The sequence below is a fragment of the Cydia splendana genome, chromosome 22 (genome assembly GCF_910591565.1).
Source record: "Cydia splendana chromosome 22, ilCydSple1.2, whole genome shotgun sequence".
NCBI lineage: Eukaryota > Metazoa > Arthropoda > Insecta > Lepidoptera > Tortricidae > Cydia > Cydia splendana.
Window position 1 is genome coordinate 11,413,522 of NC_085981.1, and position 21,260 is coordinate 11,434,781.

Below are 21,260 nucleotides of genomic sequence, written 5' to 3' on the forward strand. Positions count from 1 at the left end.
AAAAGTGCAACTACAAGAACGAATGTGACAGACAAACTAGTGTAGACTAGTGTGTGCAGCACTTGTCTTTTAGACTTTTAGTCCTGTTTTTATATTACAGACACTGAAATGACAATTCGATTGCCAGAATTTAGTCCGGCCAATCTGTCTTTTTTAGTACAAAATAGGTACAAAATCAAGACGATTGGGTAAATTGGCAAATCGAATTATCATTTTAGTATCTAGGATTTAAAAACAGAGCTTAGTCACACTCGAAGTGTGATATGATGTAATTTAGAACTAGCACTTTTATGTCACATACACCCTACCCCGTCCCAGCCCACAAACTGATTATCTGCCTTGCTCCGCCAAAAATAACGGAATTCACAATATTTCTGAATCTTGGCAATGAAAAAGAAAGGAGTTGACAGATTAAAGATGGTTGTAAACTAATATTACGACCCTCGTTCTAGCAGGAAATGTTATGTAATGTTACGAAAATGTTTGACAAGACGACTCCACGGTTTTTTAGTTTTTATTGTAGGAACTTTGAGACGGCCTTTTAATCAACGATCGTAGGTATAAAAATTGTAGATAAAACTAAGGATTTGTTCACATTGATTGCGTTATGATTAAGATATGTCAATTACTCTCAGACTTACATTTAATGCAAAACTATTTCTACTCTTGCAAGATACAACAAATGTAGACTTGTTAATGACAATCATAGACAAAAAGCATACCTATTTAGGAAAAGTTTAACTAATACAATTATTTAATTGCAGGCGCCTAGTAATACAATTTTGATACCAGATGTGATCTAAATTAAATTACCTTAATTAAAATCGTAATGTAAAAATGTATCATCAAACACAGACCGATCATTCCCAGACAAATTCATCTCCGGTCATTTCTAATTGCCATCGCCTTTACCAAGAACTTTAAATGGAGCAGTGGCCATTAAAATATAAGAAGTTCCGAGGTATTCTACAGACGTATTATGAATGGCTTTATCGACGTAATAAAATAAGTGTCGCTTTATATCACCACGCGACTGAATGGGATAAACCATTGACGTATATCAGGACTGGCCTTACGGGCAATAATAAGAATGACACGAACAATAAGAATGGGGTATGAATGGGTGTGACACCGCTGAACTCGTACCATTTTTAGTGCCCATAAGGTGGCATAAGGGCGTCAATGGGATAGACATTGTCATTATCGCAAACACGACTGTAGACTATCATAACCATACCATGCAAGCGACATAGGTACTTTACATATTTGACAAACTACGATGGCCGAGTGGAAGATTTTAAAACCTATTGCCTACTTTGAAAAATGTAGATTTAGATTTTATTTTTTGTTAGAGTCTGTGCGGAAAGAGAGGTGTCGTGGAATGTATGGGGCCCAATACATTCCACGACTCTTCTCTTTCCGAACAGACTCTATGAACCATTTATTTACATACAAGCGGTACTGCTAAACGAAATTAATAAATCTAAAATATACCCTTGATTTAGATTGTAAACTAAGTAATTAATTAATGTACAGTGTATGGTAATCGCCATACGATAAATAATTTGACAAAAACTGACGAATGTTTCAATTCCAATGATAAACGATATCTAGATACTAACCATATTAGGAATTCAGGGGAAAACTACACTAAAAAAACCGAATGCGTTGTTATAAAGGGGCCCACTGAAGGGGCCCAGTCCGCCGGACGGTATCGGCCTGTCAGTTAAACGCAAAAGGTGACAGTTCCGACCAACTGACCAGCTGATATCGTCAGGCGAACTGGTAATCTTTGGGCCTTGGGCCCCTAAGTTTGTTGAAGTTTGAGGGCGCTAACGCAAAATTGTGGCTTTTATAATTGCAACAATCAAGGCAGAATTAGATAAGACATAGATAAAACTTGAGTCGATGTCACACTCAACAGTCAATAAAATAATTGGCCAAGTGCCGAAAACTGCGATAATTAGACAAATGACAGATTTAGTCAACCGACGACTATAACGCACGCGTAAATGGCTGATTTATAAAGTAAAGTATGACATTTTTTCGGCGGGGTCGTGGCATATTCATATTTTATTGCATATTTAAAACGATGAAATAGATTTTTTTTACTTTTGACGCCTGTTAGATTTTGCACGCGCGGAAACGTATGCGGTTTTTACAAGCTTTCATTTAGTTTCATCCAGTTTAATTGTCTGTGTGTGAATATGTAATCAGTTCTTGCAAGTTTTTGACCCAATTCCCGTCTTCCGAGAAAGCTAAAAATTTGCATACAAATGTAAATCGGGTGACAGTGAAATTTTATGGTACCATCGGGCTGATCTAATGATGGATACTAGGAGCCATAGGAACTCTGTGATAAAACAACGCAACCTAATTGTGTTTGGGTTTTTTGGAATTGTCTTGATGAGTAAGTTTGCCTGTTGGAAGAAAAGTACAGTATAAAAGCTTGTATCGAACAATATTTTTTTTAATGAAGCTTAACCATTTTTATTAACCTACGTGACAAAAATGATTTCCTTTGACACGAGCTGCCACACATTGATCATGAAAATCGCCCAAAAATCGTTTAAGCGCCTGTGTGAAGAGACCTTTACTCCTAAACTTGGATGTTTGGGAGCAATAGGCCGTGACTTGTTACCGTCGCGCCCCGAGAAGGCCAAGCTAGATACTAACCATATTAGGAATTCAGGGGAAAACTTTACTAAAAAAACCGAATGCGTTGTTATAAAGGGGCCCAGTCCGCCGGACGATATCGGCCTGTCAGTTAAACGCAAAAGGTGACACTGACAGTTCCCAACAACAGACAGGCTGATATCGCCAGGCGAACTGGTAATCTGTGGGCCCCTTAAGTTTGTTGAAGTTTGAGGGCGCTAACGCAAAATTGTAACTCCTAAGAGTTAGCCTGGGGTCCGCTTGGGGCACTAGTTTTTACGGAAGCGACTGTCATCTGACATTTCAACCCAGAGGGTAAACTAGGCCTTATTGGGATTAGTCCGGTTTCCTCACGATGTTTTCCTTCACCGAAAAGCGACTGGTAAATATCAAATGATATTTCGTATATGTATAAGTTCCGAAAAACTCATTGGTACGAGCCGGGGTTCGAACCCGCGACCTCCAGATATTAATAATCTATTTATAACACTGATCTGATAAAGCCGACTAGCATAATACTACATTGTGTTCCGGTCATACAAATGTAAGCGCATGATTATGCAAATAAACTTGCTATAACCAGCTTTGAACACATCCAGTATAATCCTTATTAAAGTTTAAACGTACCTAATAAATTATCATGGCATGAATAAAATTAACCATGACAAGACAATATTTTTGGTTAGGTTAGGTTTGTTTTTATAAAATGCTCCGAAATTCTCACAACGTTCAAGATTGCAATGGTCTCGGGTTCTCAATGATATGATATGACACTAATTACGGTAGATATTATGATGAAATGTTTTAATAGGTATTAAGGTATTAGGTAGTAAGTTAAATATTGTGTGTCCTAGCAGGGTGTCATGAATTGGCCAACTTAACTGTAATCTTATTATGTAATTTATGTTCATGACTATGCAATAAATGAAATATGAAATATACCTACTTAATATAGGTACTCGAATTAATCTACTACGCTCCTTTTCCAGATAATACTGATAAGATATTTTCATGATCACCTGAAGCGAAAATTACGAGTATAATGATAGTCGGTGGATAGATAAGAATGCAGCATGATCGAATAAATAAATAAATAGTGCGAATTTTGTGTTGAAGTATTTTGAGAATATTTAGGTATAGGAGTATATAATCTACAGATCATGGGAAAAAAGAGTAGGTTTTCGCCGTTCGTTAAACAAGTAAGTTTATTATTTTATCTACAAACAGCATAAACCATCTATGAAGCGTTCAAAACCGCATTAATATACGAGTGTAGAGTAGAGCAAATTTCGTATCTGTGAAAATGTTATAATTATGTGATAATAGCATCAAAAACGGTTTTATAATGGCATTCAAATTAAAAATAAAATATCTTTTAGTTTTTCTCTAGATTAAAGAAATACGGCTGTGTGTGACATGCTTGAAAAAAGTGTTTAGGTATTTACCGCCATTTGACGTTCAGTTTATCTTGTTTTTTTGCCGCAGTTATTTTGTTGTTTAGAAAGAAATTATTGCAACACTTTCATGTAGAATGAGCGATCAATAATTATACGATCAATCAGTGTATAATCAGCGAGCGATATTTCAAAGACTAACACCGCAAATGCCGCAATGCTGGTCGTAACATGCGAATCCTGAGCACATCATAGAGAGTGATGACTGGCGATATATATATTATACCTATGTACATGAAATATAGAAATTTAATGAAATGGATAATGTCAAACAACAAATGTTAAGGATGCACTTATGCGGCAAAAGGAGATGGCTGCACGGATGTTTACATAAAGAAGCTCAGTGGCGCCCTCAATAAATTTCTACAATTTAATGTACCACAGCAGCAGGGGTGTGAAACTCCTCCCTTCGGGCAAACTCGGCTCCGTTCGGCTCAGCATTGCTCCGAGCAATTATTAGGGTTGACACATCTTGACGTCCCTTGGCGTGCACGACCACAGATAAGATAATGGCTTGAATTTTGACAACACTAAAAAGCCGAAAGGGATAGTGAAGATATTAGAAAGGGACGGCATGATTCGACCCTGAACCGCTTTTTCTAGGAAGTTTCCTTTCTGTACGGTAAAACTATTATTTATTCTGTAACCACAGCCACAGTATAAATCTTAATGAAGAAGGACGATTTATATTTGACTGATAATCCATTGACAGTGTTACGTGACGGCGGCGGTGTGCTGCAACATTATCGGCCACGGCTGCATGCTGGGGTTCCCAGGGGTGCTGCTCCCGCAGCTTCACCAGCCTGACTCACCCATCATGCTGAGCAAGGAGATGGAGTCCTGGATAGGTGAGGACTTGTCAACAAAGTGAATGAATGATGCTTTTATTCGAAACACACATACTTAGGTAAATTATAAGTTACAGTGCTGCAAGTGGTTCCAGAAACAACACACTCAGTACTACACCTACACACTCAGGATAACACTCAGCATGTGTGTCGCAGCACATGAGTAGTGTTACAACGCTGATGTTCAGTGTACCCATTGACACGTAAAACAAACACGAAACAACAAAAAAACAAAACCGAAGCAGAATACAACAGAATGTGCAATTGACACGGTAATGCACTTTTCATTTTTTTTTTATAAAATATTCACGTCACGTAATAGGGGCACGTCAAATGTATGGTTATTTGTATTACGTAACGTACAAATAGTCATGTCAGATGAACGACAGTCCATACAAAAGATTGCAGAATTATGCAAGGTTTTCGGCAGAGGAGTAAGCTCTTAAAGGCGACTCCGGTTATTATACTCTGTATCATTAGGTGCATACTTATATAAAAAAAACAAACAATTTGTACATTTTCGGGTAGTTATAACATCTATTGGTTAACCAACCAAATACAAAACCGACTGGATCTGTCACTGAACGACCTGACTTTAACCTACATTATTTGATCATGTAATATTTTCATCTACCCTCAATTGGCTTAAAGAGCCATTTGAGGGTAGATTTTGTTTACTTTTATTTAAATACCTAAAGATACAGAGTATAAATGATCTAAGCGTTAACCTTATTTGATTTGACTACTTACAACGCTTTGCTTAAACACTGCAACCTTAAAGATTGCACTTACTTATGCCGAGACAGAAGATATTATAGTTAAATAAAATACTTTAAGTTTAGTTTCCATGCGTTGCAATAAGATTGTTTTTTTTTCTCTTACTTGTATTTAAGTGGTTCACTTTAAGTTTGTTATTTGTAATTGTAACTTTATTGTGTAACTAGTTCAATAATTTTAACTGTAACTGGTTCCCCGCGATGCAGGCGTAGCCTAGTGCGGATACCCCTGACATATTCTGTTATGTGTTTTATTGATAATAAAATTTATTCTTATTCTTATTTCAGCATCAGTGTTGGCGATATCCATGTTCTTCGGCAACTTCTTGACACCTCCAGTCATGGGCCGGCTGGGACGTAAAGCAGCACATTACGCCGTCACGGCGCCTGTCATGGTTGGATGGATCGTCATGATACTCGCCACGAGCCCTGAGGTATCATATTAGTCTATATCCGAGTTTCTCACTACTGAACAAAGGTCCTCCGGTATAGTAGGATGGTTTTAAAATGTCGGGATCCACTTGAAAGACTAGGTACCTGCATGAGCGTTTCTTTTATTTTTTGCCATTTTTATATATTGTGACCTTTTTTGCCACTTTTGTGTTATTTCTACTCAGAATCACGAGCTCTTTCGATCCTAATGGGATAAAAAAATGTCCCAGAGTTTTTTTCCTATTGTGTTACCATTTCCCCATATACTTTGTATGGCGATAACAAAAACGGAAAGTTTGTAAAATGTATGGAAATTTTAGGACACTTTGTTTGACAGGATGGTAACTCGAGTTGCAGCGTTTTACCATTTGACGGCAGAGGATGAAAAGGGCTCGCGATCCTGACTAGAAATAACAAAAAGTGACAAAAAAAGGTCACAATATATAAAAATGGCAATAAATACGAGTAAAAGAAACGCTCACCTGACGATGAATGGCATTGTTAATTTGTTATCTTTTGTTAAACCAAACCGCTAATTACCTGTGCAAAATAAAAAACAATAACAACAAAAGTATACTTACGTATCATATTACTCAGCTCGGTAGAAGTTTAAATGATCTCAAGCTAGACCAGGCCGGGACCGGGCCGGAGCTACCATCGCTTCGTTTTCTATGGAAAGCACCATGTCATCACCGATCAGCCGTCATAGAAAATGACATGTCGGACGCCCCTGCCCGGGCACGGCCTGGTCTAGCGTGTCATCCTTAATGCAAACATAGTTAAAATTTCTACTCGCTCTATTTTCTTTGTATCACAAGATCTGGCATCGAAAATTAATACCAGTTTCATGTTATTTCAGCTAGTCGCTTCAAAATGGCGACGGCTATTTTTGTAACTCTTATCTTAAATTTTCCAGGCGCTACTCATTGGCCGAATACTCCACGGCACCTCAATGGGCATGATGATGCCTCTCCGCTCCGTGCTCATCGGCGAGTACACCAGCCCCCACAATCGCGGCGGGTTCCTCACCACTATCGCCCTCGCCCAGTGCTTCGGCATACTCTTCGTCCACCTCGTCGGCTCCATCCTCAGTTTCCAGCTGACAGCTCTCATTTCTCTATTCTTCTCCTTCATCAGTCTCCTCATGACTATCTACTCTCCGGAATCACCAAGCTGGCTTGCGACTCAGGGACAATATGACAAGTGCAGAAAAGTCTTCATATGGCTGAGGGGAGAAGAGGAAATACCGGAGCTTGATAAGATGATTGAAGCCAGTAAACAGTTGGAGGAACAACAAACAAAGCGAGGCCTAAAAGAGATTGTATCAATTGCGAAGAAGAAAGAGTTCTACAAGCCTGTTTTACTCATGTTCGCCTTATACATCATAGTGAACTTCGCGGGAGGCACAATGTTTGCTGCCTATTCGACAAGAATTTTGCATTTGCTCATGGGCCCTGATATTAATGCTCACTTCTGGATGGTTGCCTTGGATACGCAGAGATTATTCTTTAATATTGGCGCGGTTTATGTTATAAATAAAACTGGTAGGAGGTTCATGATGTTCGCCACAGGAGCGCTCTGTGCTGGAAGCCATCTTGCTCAGGCTGCTTACGTCTTCGCAAAAACGAACAACTTGCTGCCTTTTGACTCTATATGGATACCTGGAGTCTTAGTGAACTTGCAAGTTCTATCCGTTGCTATAGGAATGGTTCCATTACCAAGCGTGATAGCTGGTGAAGTCTTTCCCTTACAATACAGAAGCCTCGGTGGAAGCATAAGCTTAATAGCGATTTCTATTTCAACATTTTTAGCTCTTAAAACTTTTCCTGGTCTGATATCTTCTGTAGGATTACATGGGACGTATGTGCTGTATGCAGGGATAATTACAGCAGGTCTGGTGGTGGCGTGGTTCTTGCTGCCGGAGACAAGAGGCAAGACGCTGCAGCAGATCGAGGAACATTTCAGAGGAGAGCGTTATGAGCCTGAACATGATAAAGAACTAGAAATACTAAATGGATCTGAGAATGAGAAGACATAGATGTTTCCTTAAACATTCCTAATTCGGAACAGGGGTTAAAAAAACTGCAAATTAGTAAAGAAAAGGACAGACTAAAAGAGTAGATCAAAAATAGTACAGTGCAAATTAGCACCATATTTTTTGTTATGATACTACGCGAATCCAAAACAAATGAGTCTAGATTAATTAGACTTATATGACGTTTTGAGACTTTAGTTGTAAAATCACTAGAAAAGTTCTACTTAATATTTAATTTGACAGATACTTCGTAAGTACATAGTACCTAAGCAGTCAAAACTATTCGACTTAAAATGTAATTAGTCCCACCGTGTGCATTTCTACAGATTTTGTGAGATTTTATGTTTTAAAATACTCTAACAAAATGAAAGTAATATTAATGGACAGTTTTCTTTTATTACAAGTTTCATAAACGAATATATTTTTTTCTTTAATTAATACGTTAATCACAACAAATAGGAAACCATGGTACCTATTACCTACTTATTTCTTTCCTAAACTGAAGGGAACATTCACTGCAAAGAGTGCAAAGATATATGATAGAGTCTGTGCGAAAAGAGAAGAGTCGTGGAATGTATGGGGCCCAATACATTCCATGACTCTTCTCTTTCCGAACATACTCTACCTACTTGAATGTTCATGTCAAATTTCACATGTTTTAAAACGTCATTTTAACATTAGAGCGATCTTCGATTGTATGGCGGCGCGCTAGGTTCCTTTTAAAGTCGCATTTACAGTTTTCTTTTATTACAAGTTTCATAAACGAATATATTTTTTTCTTTAATTAATACGTTAATCACAACAAATAGAAAACCATGGTACCTATTATTACCTACTTATTTCTTTCCTAAACTGAAGGGAACATTCACTGCAAAGATATATGATAGAGTCTGTGCGAAAAGAGAAGAGTCGTGGAATGTATGGGGCCCAATACATTCCATGACTCTTCTCTTTCCGAACATACTCTACCTACTTGAATGTTCATGTCAAATTTCACATGTTTTAAAACGTCATTTTAACATTAGAGCGATCTTCGATGGTATGGCGGCGCGCTAGGTTCCTTTTAAAGTCGCATTTTTACTAAATTATGACGTCACTTACCTAATTGATCAGATTAGGCTAGCCAAAGTCGATATTTATTTCCGATCCGTCGTGTGTGGCGACCGGAGATTATTAATTATGTAATTACTTGACCAATTCCTACAGTAACCGTTAGTCATGTCATTAGGATCAGTCGAATACGGTTAGAGCAGAAGAGCGACTGGCATTATCTCGAAATTTTAGTCATCTGAATAATGTTCCTTTCTGAGTGACTAAAAAAGATGTTGTGTATAAAATTATAAATTGTTTAAGCAACTATGATGACAATTACACCATTTTTAAGACAAGTAAGTTTTTTAATTTTTTTAAGTTTATCAAAATCAGAATCAAAAATTAGTGGATATATTATTATGCAAAACAGTTTTATGCTTTAATTTTTATATAGTTGTACCTATACCGATTATACTAAATTTTATAGTAATTTTATTGATTTCAAGAATTAAGTATGGGGTTATTTCGTAATTTAATTTTCGAAGAAAGTTCAAATTTTGAATATAGTTATATATTAGTATTTTTTTCTTTACACAGATCGACCTAGTCCCGCAGTAAGCTCAATAAGGCTTGTGTTAACTTTGAACTTTGCATTTTATTAATTGTATATTAATTTCTGTACTTGATACAAAACCAGTTAATTAATTATCTATTGTGATTAATTAAATCATAATAGATAATTAATTAACTGTTGATTGATTTATTATATATTGTACTTAACAAGAATGGCGCCGTCCCATATTCCAGGCACCAAAGTTGGCGCTGGTGCGGCCGCATCCTCGGCCGAAAGCCTCAAACGCCGCAAATATGTCACACTAGGTAGTAGCTACATATTTGCGGCGTTTGGAGTGGAAACCCTGGGGCCGTGGGGACCTAGCGCGCGTCGCCTCTATGAGGAGCTGTCAAAGCGCCTCATAGAGGCCTCCGGTGACCAGAGGGCTGGCCAATATTTTGCCCAAAGGATCAGCATTGCTATCCAGCGGGGCAATGCGGCCAGCCTTCTGGGCACCCTACCTACAGACCACGATTTAGGGCAAATTTTTTATTTATAAGTTTTCGTAGTGTTTTTATTTTGTTGTAAAAGTCCTGAAATAAAGCCCCGTCTAAGAATAAAATAATTATCATACAAGAATATTAAAATAACATTATCTTCTTACAAGAGACTCATTACTATGAATAGGTATAAATGTCCCAACACATATAAAAGTCCTAACAGCCATTGAAAAACTCATTCAAATATTCACAGTATTACCGAGGGATAAAGTCCAAATTCAATGTCTATTAAGCATTGTGGAGCAGAGTGGATAAAATGTCGTTTTGGTAGTTGCTTTAATTGTTGTATCCGTATACGTTGTACAGAGCGTTTCTTTTATTTTTTGCCATTTTTATATATTGTGACCTTTTTGCCACTTTTGTGTTATTTCTAGTCAGGATCGCGAGCCCTTTTCATCCTTATAGGAGAAAAAAAGTGTCCTAAAATTTTCATACATTTTTCAAACTTTCCTTTTTGTTACCGCCACCGACATACAAAGTTATATGGGGAAATAGTACCTAACACAATAGCAAAAAAAAACTCTGGGACATTTTTTTATCCCATTAGGATCGAAAGAGCTCGTGATTCTGAGTAGAAATAACACAAAAGTGGCAAAAAAGGTCACAATATATAAAACTGGCAAAAAATAAAAGAAACGCTCAACAAGAATATTTACATACATGTACTGTTTGTTTGTAATATCTTAATTATGAGACAAATTACTGGCAAGACCTTAATTGTGCTTCACACTCACATATACAAAATAACTAATGGTTATTTTGTAGGTAATCAAAATAACTGAAGGCCACATGATGATTTGTCGACCGGTCCGGGCTAGTCGATAATTAATAATAATATAATTTATTTATTCAGATAACTAGGATCCATTGGGGTTAGGTACATAGTGACTTAAAATCTATTGTTAATATGTATTAATTATTGTATTGTAAAATATCTATTAAATCTATTCTCTATTATATCTATTGTAAAATACTAAAAATTAAATGAATAAAATTTAAATGCACAACATAAAATCAGTTAAAATTAAAAACCCTGATGATTAATTAATGATCCTGTGCCTATGATTTATTTTCTTTATTTAAACCTTTGGGAAACATACAGGCAAATACAACACACATAGTTAATACAGAATACACATTCACAAGCCACACAGTTTCCACGAACGAATTGATAAAATTATTTAATCAAATAAAATTAATAAATAATTATTTAATTATTCTTGCTAACTAATTATTTGTTATTTTTACGTATTCTTACAAATAGCTACTGATAGAATGTAAAAAAAACATCTCCGATGCTCAGAACAAACATTGTTAGTACCTACACTAATGTAACAATATTTATTCTCTTTATTCATTTCTCATCTTAAGTTAGGTTATTTATAATATGAATATAAAACAATAAAAATGAATATAAACACATTATAAAAAACCTAACCTAGGGTGCCGCCAGCAGCGGGACAAGGCCCAAGCTACCGGTGGTCAGGGCTGCAGAGAGAGGAACCGGCGGACTATCCGCGCCGTGTCCAAGATCACCGCCTTCTGCATCTGACCCTTGATCCAACCACCTAGCGAGAGTCTCTCAAGATGTTGGTCGAGACTCTTCGCTATTAGACCGTTCACTGAAACGACTATCGGGACAATGATCGTCGAATCAACATCCCACATGGCGGTTATCTCGTGAGCCAAGTCTAGGTACTTACTGGACTTCGGCCTTCACGAGATTCTCATCATGGGGGATGGTGATGTCAACGAGCACGGCCCGACGTTGCGATCGATCTATTATCACAATGTCAGGCTTATTGGCTACAATAGTCCTGTCTGTGATGATAGATCGATCCCAATAGAGCGTGGCATGACCATTCTCGAGAACAGGCGCAGGTAAGTACTTGTAGTACGGTACTTCGCGGTCCACAAGGCCATATAGAAGAGCAAGTTGCTGGTGAATAATTCTGGCTACGAGATTATGTCTGTGCAAGTACTCGCCGTTAGCAAGATGAGAACAACCGGAAATGATATGCCTGAGTGACTCTCCGGGACGGCGGCATGCCCGACAAATGTCGACCGTACCGTCCTTCAGGATATATTTCCGATAGTTGTTCGTCATCATCACTTCGTCCGCAATTGCACAGGCAAAACCCTCGGTTTCTCCGAAGAGGTCCCCGAATCGTAACCAGTTCACCGACGCGAGCAGGTCCACATCGGGTCCCGTGAGGGCCTTGTAGAACCGCCCGTGTAGCACCTTACTCTCCCATGCCGCCTTGCGATCCGCAGTTCTTAGTACCACAGGTTTGCGCCAGTTCTCGTTTGCCAAGGAGAGCGGCGTGAGGTTCCTGTCTACTGCCACCACATCACGATGGATCCCACACTCGTTGTTAAGGAAATAATTCCTGAGATTGTACACCTCGCGGTTGTGGAGATCCTTGGCGTTTAGGAAGCCTCGGCCTCCACACTTCCGTGGGATGTACAATCTCATAACTGACGAGCGTGGGTGTAGCATGCGATGTGTGGTGAGCAGTGACCGGACCCTCCGATCCAGGGCGTCCAGCTCGGTCTGAGTCCACCTTAGTATGCCAAAGGAGTATGTGAGTAGGGGCATTACCCAGGCGTTGAAGGCGCGCACTTTGTTGCCTCCTGACAAAAGACTGTTAAGGACTTTTGTGAGCCGACTGAAAAAGCGCTCCTTCACCGACCGTCTAATACCCTCGTCCTCAATACCCAACGACTGTGACATACCAAGGTATTTATAGGTTTCTGATTCAGAAATAGATCTGAAAGACATTGTCTCAGAAAGTTGTAAATTTGTTGAATTTACAACCCTCCCCCGCTGTACATGCATAACCGCACATTTATCGACACCAAACTCCATGTGGATGGCACTACTGAAGACTTCGGTGGTTTTCAGTAGCTCCAACAAGTCCTATTTGGTGCAAATAATTTGAGGTCATCCATGTACAGAAGGTGAGAAATGACTTCACCCTCTCTAACAATTATTATTATAATGTAACAATAATGTGTAGTGATAAATAGAACAGTAGGGTGGCAGTTTTTATACGCCAATAACTAAAGTATAAAAATAATTAGGTATACGTATCATAGACGCTCTGTTGTAGACAGCATATAGTATTTTATACAATCGTGATATAATAGAGAGCTTTTCAGTCGAGTACCGTGTTTAGACAACGAAGCTTGCTGAGTTGTCTAAGTAAGGTACGAGATTGAAAAGCTTGATCTATCATACTCGTCTATCATACAAATAAACCAAACCAAAAGCTAAAATACGCGAGCAGCCGCGATACCTTCATACTGGTACGCGCCCCGGCGGACTGGTCAACGACACCTTCTCGTAACTCATGAGGCCCTGGTATTTTCTCCGCGCTAAATTCAATTTTTAGACAGTTGTTTTCTCGATTTCAGCCAGCGTAGCCTATGGAGACTAACAAGCAACGCTAAGTGGTTTTCGTAGACTATGGATGTTGCTATATTAAGGGTGTCACATGCGCGTTTCTGACTTATGTCAATTGTTTCTACTATACAACCTAAAATAAATAATTATTTTGAGCTATGGTTTTGTTTCGTCCTCTTGATCGCGGCGAGCTGTGATTGGTCAATTTCATTATAGTTGACTAAACTGTATCGAAATGAATATTATAGGTAGTTGAGTTGGGAGCCCATACATTAAAAATACCCAATTACAGTTTGGTATAAGAAATCTTAATTCAAGAATTACAGTCGACGAGTAGAAAAAGTAATATTTTATGTTTCAATGTTCGTAACATTTCATGACCTTGTCTATACCACATATCTTTTATAGAATTAGGTTATCAAAACTAGTTGATAATTTAAACAGTGATAAATGCATACGGTGTGGTGGGGTTATTCCGTAAAAGTGTAAATAGATAAGCATTTCATAAGCATATCAATCATTACTGTTTTTCGGAGCCATCCCCTTTTTAGGGTTCCGTACACAAAGGTAAAAACGGGACCCTATTACTTAGACTCCACTGCCCGTCTGTCGGTCACCAGGCTGTATCTCATGAACCGTGATAGCTAGACAGTTGGAATTTGTATTGACAGATGATGTATTTCTGTTGCTGCCAACATACTAAAAACAGAATAAAATAAATAATTAAGTCTCCCATACACTAACGTGGTTTTTTTTGCCGTATTTTTGCGTAATGGTACGGTTTTTAAAGAAGCAATACTGCCATTTTTTTAGCACGAGCATTTTCTAAATCCAGCCATACCTATTTATTAACAGTGTTTTCAGAATTAGGTATAAGTATGTATAAAGAAAACTCAAAACTGTCAAATAACAAACATAACTCCCACCTCGCCCGAAAACTTTTTTTTATGATATAGGAGGCAAACGAGCAGACGGATCACCTGGTGGTAAGCGATTACCGCCGCCCATGGACACCTGCAACACCAGAAGGGTTGCAAGCGCGTTGCCGGCCTTTAAGATGGGGGTACGCTCTTTTCTTGAAGGTGTGAAGGTCGTATCGGTCCGGAAACACCGCAGGCGACAGTTCATTTCACAGTTTGGCTGGCTTTTGTAATAACCCTAACATACCTTAAATAAACATAGCTGCAATTTGCTGACTAGTTCAACAACAACGACAACTGTATATGATACTTTAAACTCTAGCGGTTTATAAATGTAAATAATTGATCAAACTATTTAAGAACATTTGTAATATTGCAATGTATTTTTAACCTTCTGACTTAAACAATAAGGCCGTTTTTTAAGTGGATTTAAACCATAACAAGGTGTCGGTCTCGTGAACTAATTAAATATAAATTAAACGCTATCAGAAATAAATACTAGTAAAGTGACATAACAGAAGAATTAGTGCGTTTGAGTAGTGTACCCGTGCGGGAGCTATTAACATAATAAAAATATTAAAAAATGACAGAAAAAACGAAGACGTTTAGTCCATTTTTGAGACAAGTAAGTTTACTGTGTAACTTTATATATTTAGTAATTTAGAGTCGGACCACGTTAACCCTGCATGGGACTTGCAATGACAATGTGAGGCGATGTCATCATTAATGGTAAATTTCTATGAAAATATGACGTTTGTAACGACATTCCTTCACTTTGCTCTATTCAAGACAGTGGAAAGTTAGCTTAGACGGACTCTAACTATCACTTTGTTTATATATTCCACGTACTAAAGTGATAGTCCGATATTGCTCCAAGTTTTCCAAGTATGAAAAATTAGTAACACTTTTTTTTCTTATTAAAATCGAATAAGTTCGTGATTCTGAGTAGAAATAACATAAAAATTCTTAAATCGAAACAAAAGTGTAGAGTACATTTTTAATAAATAAAATGACCCACTGTATGTATTATACCTAAGTACTTACCGACAAGGTTAGCCTTATAAAAACATGCTTGTGTGCTAAACCACTTTTTTAATCATTGCCAGTGTCTGGTAACGGCCGCGGTGAGCAGCAGCGTCATCGGCTGCGGCTGCGCGTTTGGCTTCCCAGGGATCCTGTTACCGCAGTTGGAGCATCCCGACTCAGCGCTTCAAGTCTCTGAAGACCAGGCTTCCTGGCTAGGTTAGTTTTCACCAAGGTCTGTCTTTCCAGGGATACTGTTACCACAGTTGAAGCACCCTTATTCAGCACTTCAAGTTTCGGAAACCAGGCTTTCTGGCTAGACTAGTTCTCACCAAAGTCTGGTAACAGCAGCAGAGTTATCGATTCCGGCTGCGCGTTGGACTTCCCCGGGGATCCTGTTGCCACAGCTAGAGCATCCTGATTCAGCGCTTCAAGTCCCTGAAGACCAGGCTTCTTGGCTCGGTCAGTTCAAATCCCACCATATGATATTAATAATAATGAAAATATTGGCGCCACCGAAGAGTTGAGAAACGACTTAATTGTAATATAGGGCATATCATTTGCACATTGTGCTATTGCCATTAACTTTCGTACAGGCCACGAATTATTTTAAGTTTATTTCCATCTTGTTATCGCGTCTCAAACCTTCAAAAACCTGTACACTCCTTTTATGAAGAACCTTATACTGTAGTCCCTCGAGAAAACCTCGACATGGGAGCTCATTCCACAGCCGGAGCGTCCGCGGGAGGAAATTCTCCTTACCGCTGTAAATACAAAGTAATAATTTTTCAGAAGCATCCTCAAAGAGCCGGTTGCACCAATCTGCATTTTTGCTCTTAAGATCTAGGAGGAGGCTAAAGAAGTGTGTTTAACTTTAAATAAAATGACCCAGGTCATAATAAAAGTATTAAAAACGGCACCTTAGCAAGACCTGACGAAAACAATTCGTGAACCCTTGGAAACCAGAAAAAAAAACTATTACCGTTCATAGAAATTTGAGTGGTTGGACTTCTAGCTGGCGCCACTTTAATGCAGTAAATATTTAATCAATCCGTTCAAGTTTGGATAAAAAAATTGTAAAGAAATTTAGGCTAATGTCTCCACGTGCACGAACTCGGGCATTTAGGCTAATTGATTTAAACTATAGCCATATATAGTACATTATTGTCGAGGCTCGGAAGTAGCTACTTGCAGGCTGAGGATTCGTTTTAAACGGACGACCTTGGGAGTCCGTTTAATTGAATCCGAAGCCAGCAAGTAGCCTTCCAGCCGAGTCATATATAGTGCTTTTCTCAAAAATGGTGAAACAATTGAAAAAATTAGCTTTGACGCCTTTTTATTTTTTTAATAAAAAAATAGAAGTGTATTTTTCTGCCGAAAATACGCCAACCTATTTGAGACAGCTAAATAGTCGCGGTACTAATCATCTGTTTGGCTGTTTAATGGGCCTGTGCCTTCATTTGATATGGCCATTTCAACTTTTAAAAAGTTTGGAACTCGACAAATAATGGAATTTGTATGCAACATTGCAGTCCCAAAATCGAGACTGCAATGTTTTTAACTTTTTGTATTTTTGACTGACCATAAACTACGCGCTTCGCAACCTATTTTTTAAACGGCAAAGTCGACTTTGCCGTCCATTTTTGAGAAAAATACTTTAGTTACCGTAAAATGGGTTGAGTAGGTGCAAAACTGACATTCAAACCTCGATAACATTTTATTTTTACATATGCAAACTGAATGGTGTATATAATAAGTGTTCCGGACATTTGTATTTTTGTTTTTATTTTATTTTGGGTAGTTCCATTTCATAACTTTGACGATAAACAGGAAAACCCACCTCACCCCGTAGTCCCTCGTATTTGGGGTAAGTTGGGTTTTCATACAAAGGTGATTTTGGAAGATTGTTGGATCGATTTTTTTTTATTATGAGTATTACTAACATATTATATACATATTACATATTGTATTTGCTTTTTAGCGATAAGACCGCCTGTTGTCTACCTCTGCTTGTATTTCTGTTTTCTTTTGTATTGTCTTCTTTTATTGAGGTGTGCAATAAAGAGTATTTGTATTGTATTGTATTGTATTACTATAGCTCCTTCTTAAATTGGAATACATTATTTTTGTAGCAGTAGCCTTAAAATCCCATCTCACCCCCCTTTCATCCCTTCTCTCTCCATTCATAACCCAACTCTCCCCGCGAACCCTACTCACCCCATTTTACGGTACACATTTATCACGTATCCGACGACCTTGAATTTGACAGTCTTTATTTTGCATTTCATCATCATTATTATTTAAAAGCCTATAAGAACTTACATTCTCTCTCGTGTTTTAGTTATAATGCACTCCCAAAATCTCCCATAAAGCTAAAGCAAAATGTTTTATATTCTTTCAGCCTCCGTTTCTTCAATCCCAATGATCTGCGGTAACTTCATGGTGCCAGCATTGATGACGCGTGGAGGAAGGAAGGTGGCGCTCTACGTAGTGACCCTCACCATGATGTTGGGCTGGTGCACCATCATACTCGCCCACAGCTATGAGGTATGCTCGCAGACTATATCCTCAATCATCAGCCCCGATCTGTGGCAATTGGCCTCAGAGCCCCGCCTACAGCCTAGCCAGATCCTAAAGGTCCGGCAGTGATGATGGAAGATGGCGCTCTACGTTGTCAGTCATACCAAGATGGTGGGCCGATGCACAATCATCCTGGCTCACAGCTATAAGGTAAGCTACAGGGCTGCACAACATGCAAACCAAACCAGTCTCCTTAGCTGTTCTTGGCCTGGCTCATTGCCTTGGCTTATTTTCCTGAGAGGCTGATGGGGTCCACTCCGGGATTACAATCTTCTGGTGAAAATAAAAAGATAGTACAGTAATCCAACAAACACTACAGTATTCCAACTAACTGTTAACATCCCTCGAGTGCTGAGAGTATTGGAAAATTATAGATTTTATTATTATTATATTCCAGAGGCCGTGAGTTCAAGTCTCACACAAGACAGTAATTTTTCCACTTTTAAATTTATTCTAAGCTTAAATTATAGGCAGTTAGTTAGTCGTGAATTTTCCAGAAATACCCACACTTTCAATTATCCGAGGATTGAAACATTCACATCACCCATCACTACTTTTCTCACATGTTCTTAATCTTTCCAGTTGCTGCTGATAGGCAGGCTACTCCAAGGACTGTCGTTTGGGATGTTTATGCCACTCCGCTCCATCTTCATCGGCGAGTGCACCAGCCCACGGTACCGTGGTGGATTCCTCTCCACTTCCACACTAGCCCAGACCTTCGGCCTCCTATTCGTCCATCTCATCGGATCACTCATCAGCTACCAGATGACAGCCCTCTGTTCCATATCCTTCGCTATCATTAGTCTCATCTTAGCCGTAATCTCGCCAGAATCTCCAAGCTGGCTTGCGACAAGAGGACAATATGACAGATGCAGAAAGAACTTCATATGGTATAGAGGAGAAGAAGAAATACCGGAGCTGGAGAAGATGATACAGAGCGTTAAGCTTTTAGAAACAAAACAGAGTACTGAGCAGAACAAACTTAAAGAGATGATGGCTGTGGCGACGAAAAGGGAATTCTACAAACCTATATTCCTCATGTTTGCCTTGTATATTCTAATGTCGTATTCCGGAGGACTTATAATGGGAGCGTACTCAGTTACGATTCTGCAGCTTCTGCTTGGGCCTAGCATTAATGCTCATCTATGGATGGTGGCATTAGACTTCCAGAGATTAATCTTCAGTATAGTCGCAGTTTATGTGATAAACAAAGTTAGAAGGAGAACAATGTTGTTCAGTGTTGGGGTGCTCTGTGCTGGTAGCCAGCTAGCTATGGGCGCTTACGTCTTCGCTAGAGCTAAGGGTTATTTGTCGTTTGATTATCTATGGATTCCTGGTATACTTATAAATCTGCAGATGTTGAGTGTGTCAATGGGGATGCAGCCACTGCCGTTTGTTATAGCTGGGGAAGTATTTCCTTTGCAGTACAGAGGTTTAGGTGGAAGTATAGGTTTAATAGCGCAGTGTGGGTCTGTCTTTATTGTTCTTAAGGCATTTCCTAGTTTAATAGCCCTTGCGGGTCTCCATGGAACATTTACTGTGTATGCTGGAGTGATAGTTGCTTGTCTGGCGGTGGCGTGGGTGCTATTACCGGAGACAAGCGGCCGGACTTTGCAGCAGATTGAAGAACACTTCAGGGGGGCTCCGCTCCCGGACCTTGAGGCTGATGTTAGGGAGTCAGCGCCTTTGAATGAGAAGCTTAATTGTGTGGATAAAAGAGGTAGTAAAACTAGTCAAACATTAACGTCAAGTTGCAATGGCATAGAGAGAGTAAGTTTAGAAGAAATTGAACCTGTAGGTACTGTTAAATAACTTCTCATAAGCAATTTAGGAAGGCACTAGACAGATGAGACATCTAATTAAAATATCCTGCGCATTTTCATAAATTACAACGTACTACCGTCGATCCGTACGGAAAAAAGCTTGGGCCAAAGAAGAAGAAAAAAAATTTAGCCAATCAGATTATCCAACGAAAACTTATACAATAGTTGATCCTGTCATTTGCGTCAACGAGGCACTCGTACTTGGAGGATATAACCAAATGGAGACGCCTTATCTGTAATTTTCTGTACAAAACAGTCTGCCGATTTATGCAGGGGAGGGGCACGTCAAATGGATACGTAACGTAAAATAGCTATGTCAGATAAACGCCAGTCCATATAATGTGTATGACCATTGGTCATGGAGTTCCGACAGAGAGGAACGCCTGTTAATGGCTACTCTGTTTGGTTATATCCTCCACTTGTAGGATAAATTGGTATAATACTAGGTAAGGGACAATCAATGCATATCGCAAATGCAAACCCGATAAAGAGGCAAATAGACGAACGAACGATAGAAAGAAACGGCTCGCAGTTATACCTAGCCCTGATTTACTGAGGAAGTTGACTAAACTGATTCTTTCCATGTTACTCTAAGCTTAAGTTATTGATAATATTTATGATGAAATTAAAAAAAAACAATAATTTTAATGTTGTTTCTTATTTTCAAACGTGCTAAGTAGAATTTGATGTGATTTGATTCATTCACATGATACTTATAATAGTTCGTCAAGAAAAAGTCTAAATTAAATCAAGACAGATTAAAATAGTGTGCACCTAGCAATACAGTTTTGTTGTCAAATACCGGTAAGTAAAAACAATCAAATATTGTAAGCATTCACATCTCGCAATAATTTGGCTTCAAATTCACTATTAACTATTTTGAAGATTTTCATATCGTCCGCAGCAGAAACTCACTATTGATAAACATTGAATCAATGTCGTTGATAAAGATCACAAATAAGAGTGGCCCTAACAATGATCCCTGGGGAACTCCAGAGAGTACGGACGGCTTGAAACCATCAAGAACAACAGCCTGAGTTCTATTTAATACGTAGGCCGACACCTAAAAAAATATAATTATGGTTGTCTATAACGTCAGTTTACGGGCGATAGTTTTGCGTGATAACGTCATAAGAAAACGTGGCCGTAACGTGATCATGGAC

The 21,260-nt window shown here is 38.7% G+C and overlaps 2 protein-coding genes across 2 annotated transcripts; both read left to right on the top strand.

Moving 5' to 3' along the window:
- Positions 1–3,709: 3,709 nt before the first annotated feature.
- LOC134801619 (facilitated trehalose transporter Tret1-2 homolog) lies at positions 3,710–8,488 on the top strand. Its single transcript, XM_063774236.1, has 4 exons — positions 3,710–3,854; positions 4,822–4,957; positions 6,022–6,167; positions 7,082–8,488. Exons 1-4 carry the CDS (start codon positions 3,816–3,818, stop codon positions 8,201–8,203), a joined length of 1,443 nt encoding a protein of 480 aa, XP_063630306.1. The 5' UTR covers positions 3,710–3,815; the 3' UTR covers positions 8,204–8,488.
- A 6,747-nt stretch (positions 8,489–15,235) lies between these two features.
- LOC134801624 (facilitated trehalose transporter Tret1-2 homolog) lies at positions 15,236–20,143 on the top strand. The gene is made up of 4 exons (XM_063774243.1): positions 15,236–15,296; positions 15,778–15,913; positions 18,096–18,241; positions 18,857–20,143. The coding sequence occupies exons 1-4, from the start codon at positions 15,255–15,257 to the stop codon at positions 20,084–20,086; spliced, it is 1,554 nt and encodes a 517-aa protein (XP_063630313.1). The 5' UTR covers positions 15,236–15,254; the 3' UTR covers positions 20,087–20,143.
- Positions 20,144–21,260: the final 1,117 nt, after the last annotated feature.